The following is an 18,890-nucleotide window of genomic DNA, read 5'->3' on the forward strand; positions in this document are numbered from 1 at the left end:
TGATAGTGTGGCTGATGTGATTAGGCCCTATGATGGTGTCCCCTGAATAGATGTGTGGACAAAGTTGGCAACGGGCTTTGTTGCAAGGATAGGTTCCTGGGTTAGTGGTTCTGTTGTGTGGTGTGTGGTTGCTGGTGAGTATTTGCTTCAGATTGGGGGGCTGTCTGTAAGCAAGGACTGGCCTGTCTCCCAAGATCTGTGAGAGTGATGGGTCGTCCTTCAGGATAGGTTGTAGATCGTTGATGATGCGTTGGAGAGGTTTTAGTTGGAGGCTGAAGGTGATGGCTAGTGGCGTTCTGTTATTTTCTTGGTTGGGCCTGTCCTGTAGTAGGTGACTTCTGGGTACTCTTCTGGCTCTGTCAATCTGTTTCTTCACTTCAGCAGGTGGGTATTGTAGTTGTAAGAATGCATGATAGAGATCTTGTAGGTGTTTGTCTCTGTCTGAAGGGTTGGAGCAAATGTGGTTATATCGTAGAGCTTGGCTGTAGACAATGGATCGTGTGGTGTGATCTGGATGAAAGCTAGAGGCATATAGATAGGAATAGCAGTCAGTAGGTTTCTGATAGGAAAAGCAGTGAAGTTACCGCCTAGGATACTTACCAGCTTGGACTTAAAAGCATGGAAATGTTCCTTGTATTAACATTTATAAGTTGAAATAGCTGCAGTTACAGAATTGATGGGCAGATGCAAGATGCACAGCCCCAGTGAGCCATAGTAGCTTTGATTAACAAAGCAAGAATCCGTATTTTAAAGTGTATAGTCTTGTTTTTTCCATTGAGGAGACTGTGTGTTTATTGCTTATAGAAGTAATTTTAAATGGCTAGTAGTAGCTTGTAACCAAAATTTATAATATCCATTTGTCACTCAGAGAGCCTTCCCAAAACACACTGCTTTGCTTGATGTTTCAGAATAATTTTTCCCTAACAATAGTTGAGATTTAGATTAGTAACATTCAGTTTTACAGCATAGTCCAGACTGAAGGTTGGGAGATCTGGGATCTATTCCCAGTTTTGACACTGACTTGCTATTTGGCCTAGTGCAAATCATGCAAGCCCTCTGTGCCTCAGTTTCCCCATTTGTAAAATGAGGCTAATGCTGCCTATCTTCCTTTGTAAAGTATGTTGAAAGCTTCAGACAGAAAGCCTTATAACTTGCTTTTATGGCATATTTGTGATGATTCTGTTTTAAACACAGGTAAACGATATCAGAAAAGTCTCCCAGAATCACCGTTTTCATTTACAAAAATTCCAATTTTGGCAAACTCTTATTTTCTGAAATTCCAATATGCTTCCACCCCTGAGCCATTTAGATAACTGGAATTTACCTCTATAAGGTATAAATATACTGTAAATACATAGGTATAAATACACTGTAGATCATAAATAATGGTAATTATGATAACTGGTGAATTTTAGGTGTATGCTTGGGAATTGTTCTCATTTTTACTGTGGAATTTTGAAAGCATTTGAAGCCTGTTACCACTTCTCTCTGTTTTCACACTTGTGGGCCATTTGTGGGAAGACTATTGAACATGTGTTTGCTTTCCCCTAGGCTGGATTTCAATGGATTCTACACAGAGCGGCTGGAGCATATTTCTGCACAGAGGAGTCAGAAAGTAGTTTCCGAAGCTCCCCTTCTTCCCAGGGTTGTTGTATCCACCCAATGAAGCTTTTATGTTACATATTTTAGATGCTGCACCTTTCGCATCAGAATACAGTGCTCTTGCCCAGTTGTATCTGTGAGTAGTTTGCACTTTAAACTCCATAAAAGCTGTAAAACAGCAGTCGTCTGGTAAGATAGTGTTTGAGCTTCTGAAATCTAAACGGGGAAAGGATTTTGTCACTTCTGAGATACATTTGTTAACTTTTTTACCAAATATTAAAACTGCATGTGTTGTAAAATATATAAAGAAATAAAACATCAGAATTATTTGGTCTCTGTTGGCCTGAACTTACAGCTCACTTCAGTCGTTCTGGGTGACTACAGCTTGGTCATCTTATGTAGTTCTGCTAATTCACAGATAGAGATGTAAGGTGGTTCCGTGTTGTGACTTAGGGCTTGAAGAAAGCTTGCTGAAGCCCAGTGGAGTCCCTCCATTGACTTAGGTTTGGATCCAGGACCTTTTTCAGTATCTGTCTGCAATTGTGGCATAGATGCCAGAGCTATGCAAATAACAGACTTTTCAGTTCACTGTCCAAACTGAAAAATGGAAAGAGAAATTCACTTTCAGATGACCTGAAACATATTTTTGGTTTTTGCCAAACTGAATTTTTTTTGGATTAAACTAAACTTTTTGTTCCATTTTTTAGTTCAAACTTATTAAATGAAATTAAAGTAAAATTCAAAACAAAAAGTCATTTTGAATTTTTAACCAAAATAGTTCAGTGAATTCCATGTAAGTTTGCAAATGTTTTGGTTGACATGAATCCGCATTTTTCATTGGGCGGGAAAATTGGGAGAGGTTCATCTGAAATATTGTTCCCAGGTCTAATGGAATCAGAACATCTGTCTGAGGCTCAACCCACTCATTATTCAAGTAAGTAATGTTGCTATGTTGGGAGGAGTGACCCAGAGAAATGGCAGAGCTCATCACCTCCATCCCCTACTACTCAGGCTTGCAAATTGAGGCACTCCAGTTATCTAGGCCTTTGTCAGCTCTGCAAGAGACTATGGGCATGTACTCCCCATAAGGCTACTCCTCAGGAGAGTTTGTGTATGCCATGTACAGGCAGCTGCCTACGCATGGCAAACACAAGGCTGCCTGCAGAGCTTAAAGAGCCCTTATGCTCTGTGGGTTTGCCCTGTAGTTGTTTTTCAGGTGTAACTCAGGGTGTTGGATTTGACCTGTAGAATCCTATATGGTTTTGGTTCTGGCTACATATTCCCATTTCCACACAACCCAGATATGGTGGCCTTCAGGGCATTCTATTTTTCTGGGATTGCCTAACAAGGGGAGGCTGTTTTTCCTCACAATAGGTTCATTAGTTGAATAATTGATGGCTCTGACTGCAGCCTTAGACTTATAGGAACCATCACTTCCATCACCAGATCAGGAAAGGAGTGTCTTTTCTTTCCCCTTTTCCTCTCATCACATGCATTAAACTTTTGACCACTTTTGATCATACACTTTCTAGCACAGATGCCTTTTTGAGCATGCTTGTGGGAAGGGGAGGATAATAAAAGCCAAGCTGATGGAGAGTTAAGGGTGCTGTACAGAGACAGACATGTCTGGCCTCTCTCATAGTAATATCCACCCCACATGGTGGCACCCAGCTGGTATCCAGAACAAAGTTGTTTAAATCCCCCTATGCAGTCAGTATCAGGGCAGTTTATTGCAATACAACACATAATACTTACAGGAAAAGGTCCCCTCTGCAGTGCTGTCAGGCTGGCTCTCCAGCTGGGTCTTGGGGACCATCTCTGGCAATGCATCTGCCTGGGTCTGTGGCTCAGGGTTGGACATGCCAGAGATCTTGGTTCTCTGAGGGTATCTCCTCACTGACGCCTGTGGTCAACTGGGTGCCTTCTGATGGCGCAGGAATATCCATTTCATTGTGGCCTCCCTGGCAAAACTGCAGTCCAGCTCCTCCTAGTGCATGTACTGGGAGCGTTACTGCAGCTGTTTTTGTAATTCTGCTGGAGCTCCTTTGTTTTGTTGTGGCGCTAGTCCATGTCCTGGGAGTGCCCCATTCCCACATTTGCAGTGATAGCCACTCATCTCTCTTCACATTCCACTGACTCTTGTTAAGATGGGACTGGATGTGCTCATCTCCCCAGGGAGACAAGGAAATCGAGGACTTCCAGATAGGAGCAAAGCACAGGACTTACAGCACATGGCTGCTATAATGGACTCTGTGCATGTGAACTTGCTACAAACTTGAATTGTGAAGGGGCACACTTGGACTGAACACCAACATTTAAATGGGAAGGTGACATCCAGTCAGGATGACCCTGGAGCAGTAGAAGGTACACAGGAAATACAGGCTAATCCAGATGTGAAGCAGTGCAGAATGGCAGAGGATGGCCTGAAGTGGTATAGTTTAATTACAAATAAGGATGTTTCCACATGAACTGTAGAGTGGATAACTCATTCCAAAGTAGTTGTGCTGCTTCCAAAGCATTTTAATTAAAGTGGGATAAGATGCCAGATAAATAAGAGAACCTGTGTTTGGCCATTCAGGCCGAAAATATTTCCCCCGTTGACAGACCCACAGACTATAAAACGGAATTGAGATTGCTGACACTGAGCTGCTCGTAGAGTTTAGCATTTTAGTTTCTAAGTTAATCTCACTACATGCATGTTCATCAGGCTGCTCTAGTGGGCTGCAGTGAAAGCTCATCTGAAGGCAGAGTTGATGAGCTACTAGCTGAATGTGGCCAATAACTAAGTATTAATTTCACAGGACATTCCTTCTTAGGAAGCTGTGAGAGCTGTAGGGATAGTTCTCTGCCAGGTTCAAACACCAATACATCAGGTAAGAGATGGTTCTAGGGCCCAGTTTGGTACTGCCCAGTTGTCTAGCAGAAAAATACCAAAAATTGTATTCATGAAGAACTACCAAACTTTGTTCCAATAGAAAGTAGGTGCAGGTTCTTCTTTAAGTGATAGAACATGTCCATTCCAATATAGGTGTGTGCGCCTCATGCACAGTTGTCATAGATTTTTTTTCCCTCAGAAGTACCTGTTGAGGCAGTGTGAGCACCCTCTGGTTCCTCACGCCAGTGGACGCAGGTATAAAGGGCTGTGCTACCCCCAATTGCCCTCAGTTCCTTTCTGGTTGTTGCAGTTGTGATCCTTGTATCCGCAAATCTTTCCTCCCGTAGTATATAGAGTACCTGTTGTGTTAATTTTTAGGCTTGAATGCCTAAAGCCTAAATAGTTGTTGAATGTTTAGAATAGAATTTTTAAGTATAGGGTTACTGATGCTTAGCTGGGTACTGGGCTAATGCCTCATACTTCTGGCTTCAAGACTTCTTGCTCTTATAACAGGTCCATGCCAGTAAGCTACCCACACCTCAGCTACCTCAAGTGTCTGGGATTGGTGCATGTAAGTGATAAATGTCATCTTTGTAGAGGGTTCAAATCCTGCTCGAAAAAGGACTGCCAGACTCAAGTACCTGCTTATGGAGTCTGCACTTCATCTGCTTTCGGAAACTTCCTGCTCTGAATGGGTAATGAGTGCATCTGAATCAGTTTGGAGTGCACCCTCTTTTCTGAAAAAAGAAAAGGAGTAATTGTGACACCTTAGAGTCTAAATTTGTTAGTTTCTAAGGTACCACAAGTACTCCTTTTCTTTTTGCGAATACAGACTAACATGGCTGCTACTCTGAAACCTCTTTTCTGACTGACTCCACAGGTAGATCCTCACTGCCAGTGCCTAAGGGGAGACTTATACAGTCTCTTCTTAAAGACTCAGTATCAGGGCCTTGGAAGTCTACTGTGAAGGTACTGAGCTGAGGCAAGAACTAATAGGTGCAGCCAAAGAAGATGCAGCCCCCAGATGCTGTCCGTAAGCCAAGATGGATCGCTGACTCCAGAGTCTAGAAAGGGTCCATTGAGACCAATCCCTGAAGGATCAGTGCACCTTTTGGTACCGCAAGCTCAGGAGCCCTTTCCAATGCTTCTATACCCAAGACATTTGAGGCAGCCAGGGAGTTGCTTAACCTGTTGGTGCTGGCTTCTCCACCGTTCAGGAGTCTTGCCCGGTACCGGGATTGGAACTGCTCACTCCAGTGATCCCATCTCCAGCCCTGGAGCACGGTTAAGTACCAGTATTCTTCTTCAAGTGGTGGTATTCCAGTGAGGGTTATATGTATGCGCTATGTGTCTGGAGCAAGAGATTTAGTAGTGTCTGTTGGTCCGCGGATGAGCCGTTGTTCCCCTCATGGTTTCATCCAAGGTGATGAAGGTGGGGCGGACTGATGGGACCCTCAGTTCCTTCTCACTGCTGCATGTTCCACATCTGAGTCTCTGCTGTTCTCTCATCTCTTGAGACACACTTTCTAAAACACAAAAAAGGAACTGTTTTGTACTTTTATATAGATAGTATTTTTGTTATTTTTACAGTAGTTTAGTGTTAGTAGTAGTTTTTAGGACTTTTACGGACTTTGGGACGCTGTTTTACCGGTCTCTGCTTCCCCCACCCTGCCAGCACCCAGGCCTGAGTACTGGATTATGCTGAAAACTCTGGGGTTCAAAAAAAAAGCTGGACCTGTTTGGCAGGAAGCTTTGTTCCACAAGAGGTTTACAGCCGAGGATCACAAACCAGCAGCCTCTGTTGGGTTGCTCCAGTTTCAGCCTGTGGGAAATTATCCTGAAGTTCAAAGACAAGGTTCCTGATGAGGCAAAAGAGGAGTTCTCTGCTATGGTGGGGGAGGGCAAATTAATTGCCAGTCCCTGGAAAAATCATGGAGCAGGTCCTCAAAGAATCAATCCTGAAGCACTTAGAGGAGAGGAAAGTGATCAGGAACAGTCAGCATGGATTCACCAAGGGAAGGTCATGCCTGACTAATCTAATCGCCTTTTATGATGAGATTACTGGTTCTGTGGATGAAGGGAAAGCAGTGGATGTATTGTTTCTTGACTTTAGCAAAGCTTTTGACACGGTCTCCCACAGCATTCTTGTCAGCAAGTTAAGGAAGTATGGGCTGGATGAATGCACTATAAGGTGGGTAGAAAGCTGGCTAGATTGTCGGGCTCAACGGGTAGTGATCAATGGCTCCATGTCTAGTTGGCAGCCGGTGTCAAGTGGAGTGCCCCAGGGGTCGGTCCTGGGGCCCGTTTTGTTCAATATCTTCATAAATGATCTGGAGGATGGTGTGGATTGCACTCTCAGCAAATTTGCGGATGATACTAAACTGGGAGGAGTGGTAGATACGCTGGAGGGGAGGGATAGGATACAGAAGGACCTAGACAAATTGGAAGATTGAGCCAAAAGAAATCTAATGAGGTTCAATAAGGATAAGTGCAGGGTCCTGCACTTAGGATGGAAGAATCCAATGCACCGCTACAGACTAGGGACCGAATGGCTCGGCAGCAGTTCTGCGGAAAAGGACCTAGGGGTGACAGTGGACGAGAAGCTGGATATGAGTCAGCAGTGTGCCCTTGTTGCCAAGAAGGCCAATGGCATTTTGGGATGTATAAGTAGGGGCATAGCGAGCAGATCGAGGGACGTGATCGTTCCCCTCTATTCGACACTGGTGAGGCCTCATCTGGAGTACTGTGTCCAGTTTTGGGCCCCACACTACAAGAAGGATGTGGATAAATTGGAAAGAGTACAGCGAAGGGCAACAAAAATGATTAGGGGTCTAGAGCACATGACTTATGAGGAGAGGCTGAGGGAGCTGGGATTGTTTAGTCTGCAGAAGAGAAGAATGAGGGGGGATTTGATAGCTGCTTTCAACTACCTGAAAGGGGGTTTCAAAGAGGATGGCTCTAGACTGTTCTCAATGGTAGCAGATGACAGAACGAGGAGTAATGGTCTCAAGTTGCAATGGGGGAGGTTTAGATTGGATATTAGGAAAAACTTTTTCACTAAGAGGGTGGTGAAACACTGGAATGCGTTACCTAGGGAGGTGGTAGAATCTCCTTCCTTAGAGGTTTTTAAGGTCAGGCTTGACAAAGCCCTGGCTAGGATGATTTAACTGGGACTTGGTCCTGCTTTGAGCAGGGGGTTGGACTAGATGACCTTCTGGGGTCCCTTCCAACCCTGATATTCTATGATTCTATGATTCTATGAATTGCCAGAACAACACTGCAGTCGAGCTGGAGGCAGCGGGCTCTGCAGCTCAAGCTATGGCTTCTGCCATCACTATGGAGTGTTCATCTTGGCTGCAATCATCAAGCCTATCCCCCCTTCCCCCCGAGGTGCAACAAACAATTCAAGACCTCTTTTGAAGGCCCCTCGCTGTTTTCCAATAAAACTGAAGAGATTCAAGAGTGACCTTTGAGTCTCTGTGGATTTATACACCGGCAACAAAAAGAAAACGGTACCGCCTAGAGTGGTCCCAACAGTTTCAGACCTTCTTGCAGTGTTCCCAGGACCTGCCCAAATAGAGGGCAGGAATCACAATAGGCATCATCCTCCACACGTCTTTGCAGCTGCCAGTTCTTATAGGCAAACTGGGTCTTCTAAACATTCATTTTGACCTGTTGGTTGAGAACAGTCTGCTACCTCCCAGAATACCATCTTTCCCTACTCCTAATTTTGCTAACCACCTATACCATTTTGTATATGCTTGGACCCGCATCACCAAGGATCAGTGGGTTTTAAGCATGGTGGAACTGGAATACACCCTTCAGTGTATTTCTATTCCCCCCTTTCATGTCCCTCTTCAGGGGTCACTTTTCACTTTTAGATCTAAGGCAGTTAAACAAATACATGAAGAAAGCAAAATTCTAGATGGCTACTTTAGCACATCTGTTATGCCTTTGTTAGATCCTGGGGACTGGTATGCTGCTCTTGACTTAAAAGAAACTAAGGCTGTCAATTAATCGCAGTTAACTCATGTGATTAACTCAAAAATTAATTGTGATTAAAAAAAATTAATCATGATTAATTGTACTGTTAAACAATAGAATACCAATTGAAATTTATTAAATATTTTTGGATGTTTTTCTACATTTTCAAATATTTATTTCAATTGCAATACAGAATACGAAGGGTACGGTGCTCACTTCGTATTATTTTTGATTATCATTTTCACAGTGCAAATATTTGTAAAGAAAAGAAAGTATTTTTCAATTCACCTCATACAAGTACTGTAGTGCAATCTCTTTATCATGAAAGTGCAACTTACAAATGTAGTTTTTGGTTACATAACTGCACTCAAAAACAAAACAATGTAAAACTTTAAAGTGTACAAGTCCACTCAGTCCTACTTCTTGTTCAGCCAGTCACTAAGAGAAACAAGTTTGTTTACATTTATGGGAGATAATGCTGGCCACTTCTTAATTACAAGACACCTGAAAATGAGAACAGGCGTTCGCATGGCACTGTTGTAGCTGGTGTTACAAGATATTTACGTGCCAGATGCGCTAAAGATTCGTATGTCTCTTCATGCTTCAGCCATTGTTCCAGAGGACATGCTTCCATGCTGATGATGCTTGTTAAAAAATAATGTGTTAATTAAATTTGTGACTGAATTCCTTGGGGGAGAATTGTACGTCTTCTGCTCTGTTTTACTGACATTCTGCCCTATATTTCATGTTATAGCAGTCTCTGATGATGACCCAGCATGTTGTTCATTTTAAGAATACTTTCACTGCAAATTTGATAAAATGCAAAGAAGATACCAATGTGAAATTTCTAAAGATAGCAACAGCACTCTACCCAAGATTTAAGAATCTGAAGTGCCTTCCAAAATCTGAGAGGGATAAGGTGTGGAGCATGCTTTCAGAATTCTTAAAAGAACAACACTCTGATGTGGAAACTACAGAACCCAAACCGCCAAAAAAGAAAATCAATCTTCTGCTGGTGGCATCTAACTCATGATGATGAAAATGAACATGCGTTGGTCTGCAATGCTTTGGATCAAAAAAGAAAAGGAGTATTTGTGGCACCTTAGAGACTACCAAATTTATTTGAGCATAAGCTTTCGTGAGCTACAGCTCACTTCATGGAATGCATCCGATGAAGTGAGCTGTAGCTCACGAAAGCTTATGCTCAAATAAATTTGTTAGTCTCTAAGGTGCCACAAGTACTCCTTTTCTTTTTTGCAAATACAGACTAACATGGCTGCTACTCTGAAACCTGTTATAATGCTTTGGATTGTTATCGAGCAGAACCCATCATCAACACTGATACATGTCCTCTGGAATGGTGGTTGAAGCATCAAGGGACATGTGAATCTTTAGCGCATCTGGCACGTAAATATCTTATGACACCAGCTACAACTGTGTCATGGGAACGCTTGTTCTCACTTTTAGGTGACATTGTAAACAAGAAGCAGGCAGCATTGTCTTCTGGAAATGTAAACAAACTTGTTTGAGCAGTTGGTTGAACAAGAAGTAGGACTGAGTAGACTTGTAGGCTGTAAAGTTTTACATTGTTTTATTTTTGAATGCAGGTTTTTTGTACACAATTCTACATCTGTAAGTTCAACTTTCATGGTAGAGATTGCACTACAGTACTTGTATTAGGTGAATTGAAAAATACTGTTTTTTTTGTTTTTTACAGTGCAAATATTTGCAATCACAAATAAAATTAGCACTGTACACTTTGTATTCTGTGTTGTAATTGAAATCAATATATTTGAAAATGTAGAAAACATTGAAAAATATTTAAATAAATTATATTCTATTATTGTTTAACAGCACGATTAATGGCAATTAATTTTTTTTAATTGCTTGCCAGCCCCAAAAGAAACTTATTTTTATGTGGCAATTCACCAGAGTCACTGAAAATTTCTCAGGTTCATGGTCAGCAGATCCCTCTACCAATTCACAGTACTGCCTTTTGGATTACCAGCAGCCCTTCACATCTTCATAAAATGCTTGGCTGTGATGGTGGCATTCTGGCAAAGGTCAGGAGTTCATATGTTTCCTTACCTGGTTGCCTGGGAGGTGAGAGGCCAGTCTAGGTCTCAGGTGCTCTCCAGCGTTGCCACTATTTGTACCACTTTCAACATGCAGGGATTCCTAATCACTACAGAGAAATCCATTTAGTCTCCTGTTCAAAGAATAGAATTTATTGGGTGAGTCCTGGACTCTAAAAGGGCCAGGGCTTTCCTGCTAGTGCTGAGGTTCCAAACAATGCAGTTAGTTGCTCTAGATCAGGGGTCGGCAACTTTTCAGAAGTGGTATGCCTAGTCTTCATTTATTTACTCTAATATAAGGTTTCACGTGCCAGTAGTACATTTTAACGTTTTTAGAAGGTCTCTTTCTATAAGTCTATAATATATAACTAAACTATTATTGTATGTAAAGTAAATAAGGTTTTTAAAATGTTTAAGAAGCTTCATTTAAAATTAAATTAAAATGCAGAAACTCCCCCCACTGGTGGCCAGGACCCAGACAGTGTGAGTGCCACTGAAAATCAGCTGACGTGCCGCCTTTGGCACACATGCCATGGGTTGCCTACCCCTGCTCTAGATCTAAAGGCACACCCTGCCACAACAGTTCAGAACTGCCTCAAACTTCTAGGGCACATGGCAGTGTGCTCTTCTATGGTGCAGTATGCCAAACTGCACCTCAGACATCTACAGGGTTGAATAGCCTCAGTGTGCTCACCAACTCATCGCTACCAGTTGCTTTTCCTGCCACCTGCTTTTCACCCTTTTGGCCTATGAGTTACAGCAGCTCAGACTCTGACTCTGTGGGCCAAACACAGAGGTGCAAGTACGTGCTTGTAAGTGGGTTAGTCTTTCTGCAAGATGATGATGATGATTAAGTTTGTGGAAAAAAAACTGGTAGGGAAGGGCAGGTTACACACTCACTCTGTTACACCTGTGACTGGTTTCCCCCGGGGTGCCACCTGGGACTGGGGTACAACTGAGTCCACCTGACCCACCAGCCTGGGCTCCCTTTACACTGTACTGCTGTGACAGGCCCTCTCCAGCACACATACAGGGGGACACACCCAGCTGCAGCTACATACAGACGCTGAGATGAGCTCTGCATGGGAAGGCTTCAGCTAAGGAACTGCCCAGATACTCAAGTGCCCACACCCCTCTAGAGGGCAAACCGAATATTATACCATCTTGCACTGCACAGAGAACTGTACAACATAAGCTCATGAGATTTGCCCCCTCCATCAATGTGGAGAGGAAATATACAACAGATTTTTACCCCAAGTTATAACTTCCACACTTGTTTGTGATAAAGCAAAAACACAGTTATTAACTACAAAAGATAGATTTTGAGTGATTATAAGGGATAGCAAACAGATCAAAGCAGGTTACCTAGCAAATAAACTAAAATGCAATCTAAGCTTAATATACTAAAGAGATTGGATATGAGTAGCAAATTCTCACCCTAACTGATGATTTGAGCTGGCTGCAGGCTCTTAAAGGGCAAACTGCACTTGCTTGCAGCTTAAAACCCCAACTATTCCTTTCACAGGCTAGAAATCCCTCTAGCCTAGGTCCAGTGCTCCCCCAGTTCAATCCTTGTTCCTGAGGTGTTTCCAGGAGTCTCTTGGGGGGGGGGGAATCAGTGAAGAACTATAATGATGTCACTCCCTACCTTAAATAGCTTTTGCACATGGCAGGAACCCTTTGTCTCCAAGCTTGGTTCCCATGCCTTTCAGTGGAAAAACACTGGTATTCCAAGATGGAGTCGAGCACCAGGTCATCTGGTAACATGCCCTTGTAGTGTCATAGCAGCCATGACTCGGAGGCTGTTTGTAAGGTCCTCAGGAAGGCTCCCCAGTGGGAGATAAACTTCTTATAAGGCCTATTGTTTTCTCTAATGGCCCTTCCTACCCAGCCATCTAGACTGATTACATTCTGCCTAGTGGATGTTCCCCAGGTGTAAACACATTTGTAATAGATGCATAGACAATATTCCTAACTTAAGATAACAAAATGATACATGCATACAAATAGGATAATCATATTAAGTAAATCCTAACCTTTTCAATGATATCTCACATGACCTATCTTGTATTAAATACATCATAGTTATGCCATAATCTCATATCATAATAATGTCTCTATGAAGAATATGGCGCGTAGTGTCACAACACCCTCACTCTATGTTTGCCCCAAGTGCTGATCAAGGAATACACAGCTGTACATGCACACATTTGCCCTGAGTGTTGAATTTGTTCAGCATGCCTTTGCTGGTTTTGTATTGGGATATGATAATAGAACCATACAAATGTTGGGCTGCAATGGACCTCGAGAGGTCAGCTAGTCCAGTCCCTTGCACTGAGGCAGGACAAGGTATTCCTTGATCACTCCAATATGTGTTTGCCTAACCTGTTCTAAAAGATCTCCAGTGACTGGGATTCTACAACTTCCCTTGCTTGCTGATGCAGCCTTGTGCTGCTTTTGTCCCAGGCGGTTGCCATATCTGGATTTTGGCACCGGAAAGATGAGCACATTGAGCAGTTTCCTCTTTGGGGAGGCACTTGCTCACTTTTCCGGGGATATTGCTAACAGCACAGTTCAGCTCTTTGGGCATGCTGTCATTCATTTCTCATTTCCTTAATCTCTCTCCACAAGCGCTCTATCTTCCTATAGTTCCACATTACACACATTATCACTTCCTCTTTTTGATGGGTCAAAGTCAGACCTGATGAAAACAGGTGCCACTACCATGGAGTTAGCAGAATCCGAGCTGCTGCCAGCAGCTTTGCCTTTGGCCCCAGGAGATCAGCATCTGTAATGTATTTCCACTGGAGCTCTCTACATTCTAAAAAAGGTCATTTCCTAAGTTAAGTACAACCTGGGACTTTTTGTGCTGCCGTCATCCTCATGTTTCTGCTCCAGCTCCCTGCTCTCAGCCTCTGTTAGCCTTCGTAAATGCTCCCCTTCCAGACTGAAATCCTCCATTCAAAGGCAAGTTTCCTGGGTAATCGGGAACAACCCGCTTAGCCATTTATGAGCACCAGAACTCATTTCGCTCTCTACACCAGAAATCCTGCAAGCTTTTGAGGAGAGCTCTGGCACCAAGCCCCTTGGAGGCAGCACTGAGGTTCATCTGGAGGAGTCACTGTCCCCAAGAATCAGGGCCTGCTGGATCCTGGGAAGCGACCAAGACTGGTTCCAGTTATGAGGCTTCAAAAACTGCTGCTTGTCCTAGTTTAACACTGATAGGGTGGTTTCTTTAATGAGGTGCTAATGTTCAAGAGAAAGGCAGGTGCAGCGTATGGTTCAGCATGCAGTGGGTCACACAGCTCAGGCGGCTCGGGGCTCCTGTCTCAGCACACAGCACAGATGGCTTGGGGCACATGTCCCGGCACACAGCTCAAGCAGGTCGGGGCACCTGGCTCATGTTGCTCAGCATGGGGCTCACATGGCTTGGGGCTCAGGGCATGCAGCTCAACACATAGCTCACCTGGCTCAGGACACATGGCTCAGTGCATGGCTCATGTGTCCCAGGGCACACGGCTCAGCACACAGCTCATCACATGGCTCACCAGACTCCGCATGTGGCTCAGTACATGGCTGTCATGGCTCTGGGCATGTGCATCAGAGCACAGCTCACGCAGCTCATCCCATAGCTCACTTAGCTAAATGATCAACACGTGTCTGTTATTAGTGTGGCATCTTGTGGACTCTACATGTGTCTAACAGGAAGGGCAGGAGCAAGGAGGCTAGAGAGCCATGGAGAGTGTTAGGGACTCTGGCTCAGACACAGAATCTGTTCTCTGCTATTACACAGTGATCAACGCAAGAGTTAAATGAAAGGATTTCATGCAATCTGGAGATGCCTTGCTGCCACTCCAACACAACTCCCCATATTAGGTGTATTACATTAGTACCTAGGGGCCTGCTGAGATCAGAGCCTAGGGGTGCCAGGGGCTGCACAAACACAGTGAGACAGTCCCTGACCGAAGAGCTCAGGGGCTGAACAGAGCAGGCAGATGTGGTGGCGACTCAGAGAGACTGAATGACTTGCCCAGGGGAGGGAGTTTAGTGGGAGGCAGCACCTGCTGGAGTTGAAGAGGATGCTGCCTGGCCCTGCCACCCCCTCCCATCTGATCTGCTGCAGCTGCCTGGGGTCCATCCTCCTGGTCACTGTGATGACTGTTCTCTGGGCAGCATGAACACCACAGCGTGGGGTGGGGGCCAGGCATCATCCTACTCTTAGGCTCCAGCAGGTGCTGCCTCCTGCTCAACTCCCTCCCCTCGTGGAGCAGATGGTCACACACCTGTTGGCTGACTGGAACAGGGCCATGGTGACTCCATTGTGCAAGGCCCTTGGCACAGGTCTGTTGTGTTTCATCTGGCCCCTACTGCTGCTTATTGTCCCCAGGGAACCCACTCCCCACCAGCAGCACAAAGGGGCCTGGCTGTACAAGGCTCTGCAGCTTCTCCCCCAGGCACAGGTGGAAGCCCATGCCTCGAGACATTACAGTTTGCTGCTTGAAGCACTGCAGTGTGAACTATAGGGAGCAGTGATGGCTGGAGCTGAGCTGGAGGGGTCAGGGCAGGCGGGCTCTCTGGTTGCCTCACTTCCTGGAAGGCGCTGGTGATAAAATCATTCTCCTCGCATCCTCTGCAAAGCAGAAGTGACTCGCAAGAGCCAGGAAATTGAGGTGTTTTCTGTGTAGTTTGTTGCTGTGCATGTGTCAGAAACTGACTCCTCACCCCACTCCAAGCTTTGTGCCCAGTGTCCTGCAGGCTGCGAGAGCTGCTTGCCAGAGGTGGGGGGGTTCACGTTGCCGTGAGTTAGGATAGAGATGCAACAGATCTCTGCTGTACTGTGCACTCCGCAGGGCAATCCAACCCCAAGGGGTACAGCCCTTTGTTCCTGCTCTTCAAGGGTGCGGTGACTGTCCTACGACCAGTGGGCCTGGGTTCTTTGTTCTCAGTCCTCTAGCAGATGGCCAGGTGCATAAGCCTCTATGACTTGCTACAAGAGGGAGCCAGCTAAGGCTAGACACTGCTTCCCCAGCCAGGCCAGGGGAGCTAGGAGAAGAGGAAGGGAACAAGCAGGAAACCAAGGAATCAAATGAGGAGTTAACCAAACCCACAGCAACACAAACTGAAGTCTGCAGAGCAGGTCAGTCTAATCGTAATGCATGCTCCTAAGCCTCACTGCAGGCCTTGTCCGGGGTAGTGTTGACACGAGGGGCTGGGGTCCCTTCCAGCTGGACAAGTCCCTGGCTGCCGGGCGCTGCTCTCTGGGTGAGAGAACCAACCAAGATGGAGTGTCAGAGCCGTGCATCAGGGAGCCACTCCATTACCGTGCAGCTGCTCTAACCCAGCACCCTGCAGCCAGCGCTCACCTTGGGCAGCGGGCACAGCTCACAGTCCAGCCACCTGCTGGCTCTCGGGCCTGCCATCGGTCACCCTGCCTGTCCCTTGGACTTCTGGCCCAGCCCCCACAGGCTGTGTGTGTCCCTCCAGCACAGACAAGTTTGGTGCCGTTCTCTTCTCCCCTCCGTGTGCCCCTGGCCAGAGAGGGCTGCTTCCCTCCAGCCCTTGAGCTGGCAAGAGGGTTACACATACACAAGGTGACAGCCAGCCGGCTGCCACAGAGAGAGATGAAAGGGCCTGACATTTCAAGATGGGCCTGAACCAAATCCAGACACTGGAACCTGCCAGCTTTGGGGAATTTGGGGCCTTGAGCCAGCTTGGAGACTAGTTACCTTCCAGCCCCTCACTGGGAGCCCTGCCTTACCAACCCCCAGCCCTCCCCTGAGTGTGGCTGCCTCTGCTCTTTGGCCTCCCTGCCTCTCACTGGGTGGATTGCGGCTGCCAAGACAACCCGCTGCTACTGAGGGGCAGGGGCTGGGGATTCAGAGGGAGCCACATGCAGTGCAGTCAGGAGTAGGAACTTGGGGGGGGGGCAGGGTCGGGGCAGGGTCAGTGCAGTGTGGGGAAGGGGCTGAGGGTTCAGGGAGAGCCAGGGCCAGTTGAGTGTGAGACAGAAGCGGGGGGGGGGGGGGGCAGAGGCAGAGAGAGACAGATTATGACAAAGTGGGAATTTTTTGTAATATTTTTATTACTCCTATGTGTGCCTCAGTTTCTCTCTGCACTTTGTATTGCTACCAGTGGCAGGAAAAGAGTTAAGTCTGCTGTTGGGGCAGTGCAGGACATGGGGGTGGGCTGTTACATTGCTGTCTGGGCCTCAGTGAACAGAGTCCTTAAGGAACTGGCTCAAATTGACCCCATGTCAATGCAGAATCCCAAAGAGACAACAGAAATCGGAACATTGACACCTAGGAAACAACAAGCAGGAGGAAGGAGCTGTTATCCCCACTTCTCAGCAGAAGAGAGACCAGCTTGAGAACAAAGGCCTGAGACATGACCAGCAGGGGTTAAAGAGTGGGAGGCTGGAGGAAGCTGGCTGCTCTCTTGTGGGACTGACACAAGAGTCAGAGAGACAGAGCCTGAAATGGAGTTCGCTACAGTTTGGTTGATGGTTTGCTCTGACTGGATCCGAATGGACCATGCTTTAACTTTCCTTTCTCTATGCTAACCTAAGGCCTCCAAATGCTGTGTCCAGCTGATTAATAGCTTTTTTCAAACAGTGGGGTTTGTTTGGTGTCACTGCAAATACGGGCTGGGGTACATCAGTCCCTGCAGTGTATACAAGTCTCTACTAGGCATCTATCTCAATTGGGCTTACAGGGCAGAGCGAGTGGCATGAAGCAGGAGTGCTGGAGCCCAGAGGCACCACCCTGATCCTCGCTGAGCTGATGCAGGCCAGGCACTGATTTCCCCTGTTGACAGGTCAGACACACCCCCAATCAGATGGATCTGTAGGCTGTGCTTTAATCTAGTCACACATGGGGCTTCCTGTTCCTCTTCAGCAAGTGGTATGTCTCCTTATACGGACTTGCCAGAGCTACTAGCTCGGCTGCATGGGCACATTCTGTGTTCTTACATGAACTCACCTGAGTTTGCCATTTTAACATTGGGCAGTCAGGAACCGTTGAGTACCTCTGCAATAAAACTACTTTGTACTGAGCTCGAGGGTCTGGTTTGACATTCATTTGCTGTTCACACAGTTCCATTGTCACAAATCAATCTGTTGTAGAACTTTGCTTGAGATATTAAGAGATCCAACCAGGAATTCTGTTTCTACATCTACACCCCGCAGCTTTGTCCTCCAGCTCTGAACTCCTGTATATATTTTGCTCCTGTATTCCTCAGTTGTTCGTGCTGACATTGAGGGGCTTGCAAAACTGGTTATTACTGCATATGTGAGGGTGACCCTTCCCCACAATGACTTTGCTTTGACCTGATTATTAGTTATAGCACAAGTAATTCAGTCTTGTTAGTCCTCAGCTGATCCCAGAGGGGTCTTTAATCTAGTAGACAAAAACAGAACAAGAGCCAATGGCTGGAAGGAGAAGTCAGAAAAGTTCCAACTAGAAATAAGAGTCAAATTTTTGGAGTCTGGCATCCCAAAGCACTTCAGGGATGACGTGGGAATTTTCTGTAATATTTTTATGTCTTCAATGAATGCCTCCATTTCCCTCTGTACAATGCATTGCTACCTAGTGGGAAGACTGCAGGAGACAGGAGATATGTATGTCACCTAACTTTGGGGGGAATAATGCGATCATTAAAGAATTGGTTGAAACAAACCCAAATCAACAGAGGATCCAGAAAGACAAAGAGATCCATCCCCCCATGATCAAACAAGCAACACTTAGCAGTGGACTGAATTGGAGAACAAAGAAGAAAAGGTGTCAGGTGGGTGGAATAAGAGCTGCCCTTTGGAGGGACTCAGAAAGTCTCACCTGGGACTAAGGACAAAGAGACTAGGAGCAAACCAGAGATGGAGTCCATCACAGCTCAGCTGGCTCCTGGCATTGGCTTACAGACACGCCAACTCTCACAAATTAATGGTGAGAAACACGATTTCTAAGTAAAATTAAGCCTGAATCATGATCTCGCAATAGAACTCTCAAACGTGTCAATTTTTTTTTTCAGCCACTGCTGAGAGTTCTATCCTGAGAAAGATCATGAGTCAGGCTTAATCCTTTTACTGAGAAATCGCTGCCAGCCCCAGCCCTGGGCAGCCAGGACGCCTGCTGTTGGGGTTCCCCTGCCAGCCTGGGAAGTAGGTGAGGGGACCCCACTGCAGGCCTCCCAGGCCTGAGGAGGATGAAGAGCCCCAAGAGGAGCAGAGATGAGGGCTGGGAGGGTTGAACTCTAGCCTGGGGGCTGCAGGGAAGCTGAAGTGAGGAGGGTGGGGGTGGGGGGGCTGTATTGATGGTGGGTTCTGAGCAGATGGGGTGAGTGCTAGAAGGGTGCACTGAGGG

At 45.8% G+C, this 18,890-nt stretch overlaps 1 protein-coding gene across 6 annotated transcripts in view; it reads left to right on the top strand.

Annotated features, from left to right (window-relative positions):
- TUBGCP2 (tubulin gamma complex associated protein 2) overlaps positions 1 to 1,950 on the top strand; it is a 96,929-nt gene extending 94,979 nt beyond the window's left edge. For all 6 annotated transcript variants that reach the window (XM_038408165.2, XM_043519918.1, XM_043519917.1 and 3 more), the window contains one exon: positions 1,552 to 1,950. In XM_038408165.2, coding sequence (XP_038264093.1) covers positions 1,552 to 1,666 — 115 coding nt within the window. In that variant the 3' untranslated portion in view covers positions 1,667 to 1,950. The remainder of the gene's footprint in view (positions 1 to 1,551) is intronic.
- The last annotated feature ends 16,940 nt before the right edge of the window (positions 1,951 to 18,890 follow it).

This window comes from Dermochelys coriacea, chromosome 7 (genome assembly GCF_009764565.3).
Source record: "Dermochelys coriacea isolate rDerCor1 chromosome 7, rDerCor1.pri.v4, whole genome shotgun sequence".
Classification (NCBI taxonomy): domain Eukaryota; kingdom Metazoa; phylum Chordata; order Testudines; family Dermochelyidae; genus Dermochelys; species Dermochelys coriacea.